General features: G+C 38.0%; 1 protein-coding gene across 4 annotated transcripts in view; it reads left to right on the forward strand.

The window, feature by feature from the left end:
* ctdp1 (CTD (carboxy-terminal domain, RNA polymerase II, polypeptide A) phosphatase, subunit 1) overlaps positions 1-3,784 on the forward strand; it is a 99,147-nt gene extending 95,363 nt beyond the window's left edge. For 2 of the 4 annotated variants that reach the window (XM_085262261.1, XM_085262262.1), the window contains exon 13: positions 2,151-3,782. In XM_085262261.1, coding sequence (XP_085118387.1) covers positions 2,151-2,343 — 193 coding nt within the window. In that variant the 3' untranslated portion in view covers positions 2,344-3,782. Of the gene's footprint in view, positions 1-2,150 lie in introns of all 4 variants that reach the window. The other 2 variants (XM_085262266.1, XM_085262265.1) reach the window with 2 other exon arrangements.
* Positions 3,785-11,594: the final 7,810 nt, after the last annotated feature.

The following is an 11,594-nucleotide window of genomic DNA, read 5'->3' on the forward strand; positions in this document are numbered from 1 at the left end:
TAGTAGCGCTTCCCATGCTTTGAATGATCTGACTGTGGGGGAGAAACTTGCTGGGACGTCCACTCCTGGGAAAACTGGCAAATGTCTTGAACGTTTTATATGCGTGAATAATCTTTAACTGTGGATTTGTTTGGAAATGGTCATATAACCTATGCATAGCAGGCAGCAGCTTCTTTGAGGTTGTTGCTGATATCTAATAAGGACTAGCTTATTTCTATTACATCCTGATCCAGAGCAGAGAGAGGGTGTACATGCACCAGGACTGTACACCCTCAGCTATGACCGTTTAATATCTAAATGAAAGAAAGAAGCTGTAGATGGCTTATTCTGCAGCCTGTTACTAACTAGTAAATAAACTAGTGAACGGCAGCTTCTCCCTTTGTAGCCATGTCATTTAACAGAAGGTGAAAAAGATTTTTTAAAATGGATAGCTGCTGAAGCCTGCTTGGGAGGTGACTTGAATGAGTTTCGTGGGAGTAAGTAGCGTGTGTGTCTGTGGGTGGTTGGATTAATAGCTGAGGATTTAGATTGGATGTAATGATGCAGAGCAGAAAGCAATGGGGGAAGCCATTCCCCTCCCGCCCCCTGCTGTCCCCATTGTTAATATTTGGAAAGAATCACCATTCTTCGGTGTGGATGTGGGTATGGAAATATTCATGTGATACACACATCCTGATAAACGGGCCCATATAGCGTGATGGGCGTGCTCAGGCAGCGTGATACAGTACATTGATGGATTGGCTTTTCTTCTCCGTTGTCTCCAGATAAATAATAATTAGTTCCTCATATCCACTCTTGCCCTCACAGCTCAGCCTCACATTACCCTCTCACCGCTGAGGTTCCAACTTCTGGCTCTGGAGATTAAACTTCTTGTTAGTTCAGGGGTTCTGAGCTCGTTTGTTGTAACACAAGCGCAGCCCTTTTGCTCACAGACACCGTCTGCAGGGGTCCGCTGTAAACCGTCATGTCACGAAACCTCTCCACAGATGTAAGCCGACATCTGACCTTTAATGAACACAAAGGCAGATCCCCACTGCCGTGGGAGGCTAGCGAGGCTGTCTGACACAGTGCGGTCTAATGAGATGGGTCCTCTTGTCAGAGCCGGTGTCAGACCTTCTCAATGACCATACAAAACACCTACACACCTCATTAGCATCATGCTAATAAGCCATTCTACTGAGGATGCCATGGAGAAACTGGAGTGGAGTGAAAAGAGGGATGGCATGTTCACAGTAATATCAAAGAATTCTTCAGCTATGTGTGCTTTCCTCCAGCTTCAACAATACCTACACAGATGCTTCAAATATACCATCAGTATAGAACATTTAAGGTGGATTCACTGTATGTTTTAGTTTCTATTGAGAAGGCTGTGCATAAGATATATGAATTTAACAACTGTCTAGTGATGGGTGTGAGATTTGTAGACTAAAAACAGATTATCGGGCTAAATGAGGACTGGTATCACGAGCAAATCATAGCATTTGTCATGGGGTGGACTACCTATAGTAGCAAATGTGACATTTATTAATTGATACATTAATCTGCACATACTCATTAGGCTCATTTTGGTATGAAGATATGCAGATTAATGTAAGCTAGGGTGATGGTTATTCATGATGTCCAAGAAATTAGTCCATAATCTGCTGTAGAGGGGAATAGGTGCGATATGGGGACTGAGAAGGTCCTAGCAGTTTAATAGATGGGAGAATGTCATTCTTTCATGTTTTGAACATGTTGAAAGAGATTAAATCTGTTTATCCAGCTGTCATTTTCATCTTGGAAGAGATGACTATATTCAAAATAGGACTGAAACTAAAGATTATTTGGATAGTTGGCTAAGAATTTAAAAGCAGGCACTTTTTCCGTTCATGATGTTTCAAAGTTGTTGTTTTTTTTTAATTAAATGCTCTTTTTTTGCTAAGTGACATCGCTTTCATGTGTTTTTGCAAAGTATGAAGCCACAGCTAACTAGCCTAGCACAAAGGCAGGAAATAGGTAAAATGCTAGCATTGTTCTGACAAACTTAACAAAATTAAGCACCTTTAAATCTTATTGAATGTTTTAATAGTGCGAACTGAAAATATTCCTCAGGATCTCATAAATATCAGGCTTTATAAGTTCTCATAAATAATCCTGTGTCATTTCTTTAGGGGCCAGAAACGTAAGCACGAGGAAGATAAGGAGGAAGACAATGTCGACAGCAACAACACAGAAGACAAGAAAGAAGAGGAGAAATTTGTCGATGAATCTTCCAAAGACTCTAACGAGGAAGAAGAAGGCAGTAACTCGGAGGAAGATGAGATGGCCGCCGCCTTGGAGGCAGAGCTAAATGACTTTATGTGATGATGAAATTAAGGGGCTCAAAGACAATAAAAATAAAACCCCAGTCTCCCATAAAAATGGTACCTAAACAATTATTTTTCTGCTTGGGATCTGTGTGTAATTAGGATGTATGAGTGTTGTAATAGAAAATAAAGAAGACAAAAAAAGATTATCCTGTACAGAAAGGATGTGTTGTACAAAAATCAAGACAAAAATAAAGACTTAGATTTTTGTAGCATTGATGTGTAACCTTTTTGGCAAAAATAACAAAATGCAACAAAAAAAACCCCTTTGATGTTAACATTTTATTGTAACATAAAAAATCTGTAGGACACGTGAAATTTGATACATTTTGTTTTTCTATTTCGATTTTTATATTGTTGAGAAACAAATGAGTGAAATCATAACATGTAAATTTTGCTGATTGTACATGCCAAAGAGTTTGAGATAGTTTTACTAAGGCCTGCAGCTAAATATTTTACTCTTGACTTCCACTTTTATTTTTATTTTTGGCCTCTTTGACAGTTTCTTTGTGTTATGAATGCAACCAGCAGATCTAGACATATGAATGTGTTTCCACAGCTTGTTTCTTCCTCTTCGTTGTGTTTGTACATTTGGTACATTTGCGACAATGAGATCAACTATTGAGTCTTTTGTGCTCTATAACCATGAAGTGATCCCAACTTTGTTTTTAATATGGCTCACATTTCCTTCATCTGCTACCTTAATTGTTGATCCTTTTGTTAGAATGGATACCTTCCTTTTACTTATCTCCCACTGGAGCCAATCACCAATTGACAAAAGAAACAAAATCTGAATTCCCTTATCTAGTTTGGGTTTTTAATCTGATTTCATTTGTAGCTCAGCATTCTGTGATTTGATGGACTAGTCTGATATTTTGGGAAATATTTCTTGTCGAGAGGTGACCACCTGTAGCTGGCTAAGTGGGGATGGCTAAGTGACAAATAATTTGATAATAAAATATTTGTTTTATTCTCCTTTTTATGCAAAAATGCAAAACCTTTGCCAGTTTTTGCTTTCCCAGTGTGAAGATTTTACTCTTTCTTTCTCATGTATGATGGTAAATATTTGGTCAACTGTAGTAAGGCAAAAGGAAAAAAAAATACCTCAGTCTTTTGACAGCCATTTTTCTGTGTTGATATTATGTTGAAAAAACTGCTGATCGATTAGTAATGAAAATAAAGGTCACTTATTAAGAAATGAAGATGTTGTGTTTCATTAAAACAATAGATTTTATCTGTGTTTTCGGGGGTTGGGGGAACACTAAGCTGTCTGGGATACATGACATCTTTAACTCTTAAGATATTTCCCAAAATGTGAGCTATTCATTTAACTGTAAGTGGTATAAAAAGCAAAGTTAGTTACTATTGTAGTTTCTTTCCAGACGCTAGTACACATTCTTGTAGTACTGTTGCAGGATTAGCATACACAATAACCACATTAGCCGACTGTAGTAGTCACGCTAGCTGCTGTATTTGGCTAACATTTTCAACTCCTCTTAGATTCAAAAGAGAACATTAAAATAGTTCATCCTACAAAGAAGAAGACTCTACAAGATATAACTAACATTAAAGAAAAATGCTACAATTAGCTAGGTTGCTAGCTACCATTGGCATTCTCTAGATGTGTCCTTGATCCAACACAGCTGATTCAAATGGCTAAATTACCTCCTCAACAGGTCTTGAAGTTCTCTGGAGGCCTGGTAATGAACTAATCGGGTGATTCAGGTGTGTTGACCCAGGGTGATATCTAAAACCTGCAGGATACCGGCCCTCAAGGCCTGGAGTTGTCCACCACTGACAATGCATCATACGTTTTTTGACAGTCCCTTGCTTTCTACTGTCTTAGATGGCACCCCATGATAGAGTGTGAAGAGTTTCACACAATTGTATTTTTTATTTTTAATTTTGCCATCCGAGTAATTAGTGCACTATTGTAGCGATATTCGCATGAACCCATTCAAAAAAGTCAAATAGCCCAGGCTTGAGAGACAGCCCTTTAAAAAAACAACAACAACATATAAATACCATACTTTTAGACAAACAAGCAAATTGAGAATTTACCACAAAATCTATAGATACATCGACTCAGCGGTGAAAACATTTTAATCTTTCATTACTGGGGGTATTAGTTATCTAATGGGAATCAGCATTAGCTTGTTGCTGCCCATTAAACATTGCTCTGCTGTTATATACCACCCACACTGACTGGTGTTAAATGGTCTTTTTATGAATTTGCAGGACATTCCTGTGTGCTGTGGTCACATTTGTGATTTTTTTTTTTTAAACTAATGAGGCTGTGTTATCACTTACATGGTATTGGGGGTGACAATTCTGACAAACAAAAAAACAAACAAAAAACAATAGCGTGACATAAGGACCTTGGAGAAAGCCATGCCTTTGGCAAGATTCTTGTGTAATAGAAAAATGATTGTTGCTTCAGCCTAATTTTTCAAGAGATATTTATGATCAACTGTCCCTACTCGCTCGTGGCAGCGTGGAGAGAAAGCAGCACAAAACAGCATCTCATTCTTTGTTTTTGGTGGTATCTGCCTGTAGTTCAGGCACATCGGTGACGATACACATTCCAGTTTTTTCTTTTTGAACAGACTGTGACTAATGGAGCATGTGCTGCACGAGGGTTGCTTACGCTCACCCCTGGTGTTTGGCATCTGTTTAGTGTCAAACCTAAAGCACTGAGTCTGTTTTCTTTTTCTTTTGACTTGCAGAACTCAGCAGTGACATATTTTGCATTTCAGCTAATTCAATAAAATTACTGTCCTAAGGCAGGACGGCTGGTGTCTGTTTGAGTCTCTGTTTAGTAAAAGTTTTACATTTTACTTTGTTTCACCTTTTATGCCCCAAAACTGTGACAGTGATTGACAGCCATACTTGGTGTGGATTTGATGGTGACTTTCAACAGAAAGAACAGTTGACATGTAAAGTCTTTATTTCCAACTTAACCTAGAGAGAAAAGATACTTTCTTTTAATAAAGCTGTTTCTAAAGAACACAGTAGTTTTGTGTTGGTTTTTGTTCTGGGATGATATATTTTTACATTTTGAACTTAACCACCTTTAACATCGTAATCATACTCGGGATGAAGTCTGTTGGCCCTTTGCCGTCTGCTCCTAGTTGGGTTTTAAACATTGGAATTATATTGTGTATGACAGCAATAGACTCCCACCAGGAGATGCCACTCGGTTAATGGTCTGTTGGTTAAAAATAACCAACAGAATTAGCCTTCATTCCATCTTGCTGCTTGGGTTTATGCAACCTGAAAAGAACCTCTGCTTCTGTTTTCTTTCCTACTACAAAGACGCAAACAGCCTCATTACTGGAGTCTACAAACAGCGCAAGTCATCAGTTTGCAATTCTAGATGCAGGAGGGAAACAAAGACCGAAATAATCATCTATGGATGGCAAATACATAACATTTCCTTCTGTGCTGTGTTTGTCAGGGCACGGTGATGTCTGGGGCTTTATGGCCAGAAAAAGAAACACACCTGTGATATTACTCTATCATCTTGTCATTCAGTCAGAGTAATGGGTGTTCAGGTGTGATGTTGATTGCACAGGACACAGCAGGATAAATCACGGTCATAAAGTCTATTAAAAGCGCAACTCTGCCAGATCTGTTATGGTGCTTGATGTGTTTCTTTCCTGGAACGGCTGATCGTCGGCTGCTTTAAAAGCCAAAGCAAACAGCAGTAAATGGAGGCCCTTTTCCTCCCCGTGCGCAAATCATCCTCTGCTGTGAATATACAGAGCTATAGTGCTCAGCAGTGCTTTGATGTCCACATTTGAATGTAAATTAGGCTTATTTTGTAGCTTCAATTTAGACTACATGGTCCCAAAACCTCCTTCCTGCAGAGAGGAACTTACCTTAACTGCCAAATTGCATCACAAAAGCCTTTTTTGTAGAATCCGGCTTTATGGCTGTGGATACAAGAAGTGTGACCTTTCTTTGAATATAAATGTTGACAACCTGCAAACACAAAATCATGTTATGTTTCCTGCCTGGTGTGTGGCCAGATCAACACATTTTTAAGGCAGCAAACATTTTTATGGTAACTCCAGGGTGCTGTAACATTTGGACAGTTGTCATCAGTGATAAAAAAAGAAAGAAACAGAAATGAAGAAAGAGAAATAATTAAATGTATAAATAGTTAAATTCAGTTTTAATGTATGTATATAGTTTTGTGTTGGTTTTTGTTGTTATTTTTACATTTCGAACTTAAGTATCAAATCACAACAACAGTCACCTTAAGGTGCTTTATATTGTAAGGTAAACCCTACAATGATACAGAGAAGAACTCCACAATGAGCACTTGGTGACAGTGGGAAGGAAAGGCTCCCTTTTCACAGGAAGAAACTTTCAGCACAGTTCAGATGTAACAGCTGGCTCTGAGTCATATTGTTGCCTTTCACTTTAATAAATACCATTTACAGCAGTGTTTCACAACCACTGTGGCACATACAGTACTAATCAGCAGTGTTGGTCAAGTTACTTGAAAAAAGTAATCAGTAACTAATTACTGATTACTTCCCCAAAAAAGTAATCCCGTTACTTTACTGATTACTTATTTTCAAAAGTAATTAATTACTTAGTTACTTTTTAAAAACACGATTTACAACCTGAATAGGTGATAAAGCAATAGATCTTTCAGCCCAGTTCTACTTTTTCTGCACAATCCATCATACAAAATGTAATCAAATGGAAAAGTCTCCTTTTTTAAAACTTGTTTTATCAGTTTTAATCTTTTAATTGTAATTATCAAGCAAAAATTAAATTATATGCACCATTCTCTGACTTGAAGAAATTTGTATAAGCAGACAAAACTGCTGTTTAGTCTAGAAATGCAAATGAGACTTTAGATCTTTCCTCCAGATGTAACCTAAAGATTGAACAAAATGGAAAAATGCTTTCTTTGCTCATGAGACAGCTGATGACAGCTGCTCCCACTTGTAGTTATCTCAGCTCTTACTTCTGCTGAAGCTGATTTTATTTTTGTATCTTTGTCCTAACCGTGTCTTGAACACGATTGACAAACTACAAAACTGGTGACGCACTTTGGTCTGACTGACAGCTGAGGTCAGATCTGCCTACACTGCGTCTGAGAGCAGCTCTGATGGCTTTAAAGAGTGCCTCAAGTTGAGTATAATGATATCTGTCTTTCACACAGTAAAATGAAAGAAAGCTTGATAGTCATTTACCTGACCTTCTGTTGGATCCCACCTTAACAGAATTGTCAGCTCTGCATATTGGGGTGTAAAATGCTTTAGAAGAAACATAATAAAACAAGTTATAAAACAGTTTGATAATTAGATACATTGGAATAAAAAAAATCATATATGAATAAAATTATAATATCATATACATTTAAAGTTAGCCACACACTACATTATTTTGAATTGCTTCCCAGCAGCAATTTGTTGATCAGAGAATTAGAAAGTCAATTACACTCCATGACTATGAGCGACAATGACTGAATGAATGGCTTGCAAAGTGAAGTGGGATCTAAGTTAAACTTTTCTTATCTTTGAGACAAGCGGTTTAAATGATAACCAGTGAAGGTGCAGGGTGCCCCACATTGACAAATAACAACATGATGAATAAATTAAAGGGCTACCAGAATCGGGAGTGTCCGCTTTATGTGCCTATCCATTCTCTGTATAGCAGATGTTGGTAGAAAAGCAGACAGGAGTACTGGAATTGAATTTGATTAATTTTATTCTTTATTAGTTTAATTTTCAACAGCCGTTGTATCCCCACAGTGATGTGAAAAAGAACATTTTTACAGGCATCTAAGCAGTCCTGTGAGAACGCATATTCTTAGGTGCACTTGATCAAATGATCATCAGTAAGTGTGACCACTTTGTCTGTTTGCTGCTTCATTGTGTTTCTATGGCCTCTGGTCGCCATGTTGGTATGAATTGGTTCCAGTGTGGACGGATGTTTCTAAACAAGTCCATCATTCTTCAGTGACAAGTATTCCTCACAAGTGGAAAACACTGAAGACAGTTGCCAGTCTCCCCAGTACGTCCCAGCAACCCACCTGAAGCTCAGACTCTGCAGTGCCCAGAGAAACTCCAAAAAACGAAGAGCTACATCTCAGTTAGCATGTTTAATATTAAAGTACAATTATGAATAACGAAATATCATTTCTTTATTCACAGTTCTTAAGGTTCCACAACAGAATTTGAGTCAGATTGGGTTCTATTGAGAGATGAGCCTTTGATCATTTCAGACTTCTACTGTGGACTCACTGATGCAAACGACCGGTGGCACTGATTCTTCAGTCAGGTAGGAATAAGCCCTTGTTGCAGAAACGGTTAAAAAAAATCATGCCACGAATAAAAGAGTGTGTAAACCGTAACATAATTGCCAAAACATGCTAATTATATTTGTTTGCTTTATGTAAACCCACTGACTTGGAAATCAAGTTCATAATAAAGTTGAGAAAAGAGTGATGGATGAACATACCCCCACACATCGAGCTGGAAGTCTCCTAGAAGATCAGACCAAGGTTCAGCTTTCCTGTCATCAGACTTCGGGGCATTCATGTGGATTATTGTAGATTTTCACATCTTGAGTCATGCAAGTGCATTTCCAAATATGATACAGGGCAAAGCATAATAGCAAGACTCACATCAAAGGTCGTCCAAACCTTCCACACCTTTGATTAGCAGAGCGCAGACAGGCTGCAGCTGTTAGCGTGTGGGGAACTAGAAGGAGGTGGAACTTGCTGTAAAACGATGAAAGTCAATGAATGAATGAAAAGGAGCGATGAATCTGATTTTAGTAAGCCATTACAGCAACCACAGATAATGCCCCAATCTGTTAGAAAACTGTGAATGATCATTTTAGAAATGACATACACCACTCCATACAGTTCATTTTAGAGCATCATTAGATTAGTTAAAATTACAGCGACTCTTTTCTTTGCTTTTGTTGGAAACCCACTGGTGTCTCTGAGTTTATGCAGCAGTGCCAGCTTGACTAACTAACTCCATTATTAACATTACCCTACAAGCACTGCATGACATATGTGTTTCCATTCATGTAATCCTTTCAACATTTTTTTATGGTTTTCCAGGAAAAAAAGATGCATGAACACGAGAATCAGTAATCCCTGGTTTAAGTTGATAAGATAGATACATGATAGCAAGAGCTGCATAATGAAATTAGATCAATCAAATTGAATTTGGCCCTTGAGTCCTCTTCAAATTACCTTTAAGTCATATATCAGTTGCAGACTGAAACCAACGTTTAAAACAGGTCAGAAAAGTTTTTAATGGGTTCCAGAAATAATGAGGGACACTATTTTAGTGTAAATGTGCTGCTTGTAACTGGGTCAACATCATGTGCCAACTTCCATTGTGTGATGCTAATCAAAGGCCCACAATAGATACTGTCCTACTGTTCTTCTGTTTTGATCTTGAACATTTTTCTGACACCAATTTAAACCTTCAAAACTTTAAAAAACAACACTTTCACTATATATATATGTATGTGTGTGTGTTTTTTAAGATCAATAAGTCGAGATATGATTTGACTTATTGCCAAGAATTATTGTAAATTACTGTAAAAATAAGATCCACACTGAAAGAAACATAAATGACACTGTTATCTGTTGGACTTTTTAGATAAATTAGTCATAAATTAAAGACTCACTTTAACATTTTTATGCAAAGAGGTCTTACATCTTAAACTCAAATGACTGATATCTTTATAAATCCAGATGACAGGTCTCTCAAAGACTTATCTAGCTATTATCAGCCAATAGGTTTCTGGTCCCGAGTCATTAAGGACTAAGAATATTAATCAAAATCCCCACACCTCTGCTAATTTCCGTTGATCCAGAAATACAGCACTCACTAATACCCAGGATATTTTTGTCCATTGTCGTGCACTGTAGTTTATCTTCAGCTCCTTTTCGGAAAACATCAGGGGCCGTTTTCGGCATTGTCTCTGTAGGACGAACAGAAGTTTGCAAAGGCAGCCCTGCTGAGCTTCTTACAGAAAAACATATCCTTCTTACTATGTCAATTTGTCCAGTAATGAGCCTTGAAATGGTGCTCATAATTGGGGGATTATTCCAGCTGTGTACAATGCAAATTATTTTTGTTTTTCCTTTCAAAGGATTTCTGTCCTTATCACGATGCAGCACAGGAGTTGCATTTAAGTTGGCAGGTAAAACTGCACTGAGAAATGCTGAGTCAAAGCTATTTTTTCATTTATTTGGAATTTGGTGGCTAAATTCTAAAGTCTCCTGCTACAGATGGAGCTGAACACAATGTTTAATAACCACGTAAACAGATTTGAAGGTGCAGGCACTATGAGGCTAAGACAATAACACCAATGCCACCGGGAAGTGGCAATGTTTCTTATCAGCTGTTCAAAGGAAGCCTTCTGTTGAAAAGGATGATTAAATTATTAATATTAGTACCTCAAAGCGCAAAGAGAAGCTAGTCCTTGGTTACAGTGTTGCCTTCATAAAGCAATGGATTTATTGATGTCAACCATGTTATCTGTAGCAGTCAAATATTCAGCAGTACAGAAGGCTGGGTTACTTTTCTTTTTGATGTGCCAGTCTGTCACCTCTCTGTAGGATAAGGCCAACCATGAGCCTCTCCCAGACAACCGTTGGATTCTGGATCTGTATCAGGAAGATCAGCAATATCATCAGTCAAACATATTCAAGTCTTTTCTGCATCAGTCTCTCTCTGTGGTATCGTTTCACAAATCCCATCACCAAAGTTAAAAAAATAAACAAAGCTTTGTCCATCAAGAAACCTGGAAAACAATTCATGGAGACTAGTTAAAGAGCTCGCTTCAGAGATTTCAGCCTATGTTGAAGAATAAAAAGAATAAAAAGTTGATTACAACACATATTATTTACGTTTTCCATTTTCTTAGCAAAATATAAAGAAATAAAGGGTGGCTCGAGATTTGCCCACAGTGCTATTTTCCAGCCTTACAGTTGGGCATGCCATAGAAAGAGGTGGATGTTAACCTAACCCCAATCCTAAAGAGATAATCTGGTGGATGTTATGGGTTTAACAGGTTTACTTTAACACTCGCATAGTTTGTAAAACCTCACACTGTATCCTCTGTAGCTATGACTGTCCTTCAGTGTCACACTGTAGCAATGAGCAGCAAAGCAGACAGTGTGGAGACGGATGGAGAGGGGAGGTAGGTGTAGGTGGTTTTCGGCATAGGCAAACCCAAATATTGCTGTTTGACAAG

This window comes from Mchenga conophoros, linkage group LG22 (genome assembly GCF_057382185.1).
Source record: "Mchenga conophoros isolate Kocher_MC1m ecotype Shallow Benthic linkage group LG22, M_conophoros_male_GT1.1, whole genome shotgun sequence".
Classification (NCBI taxonomy): domain Eukaryota; kingdom Metazoa; phylum Chordata; class Actinopteri; order Cichliformes; family Cichlidae; genus Mchenga; species Mchenga conophoros.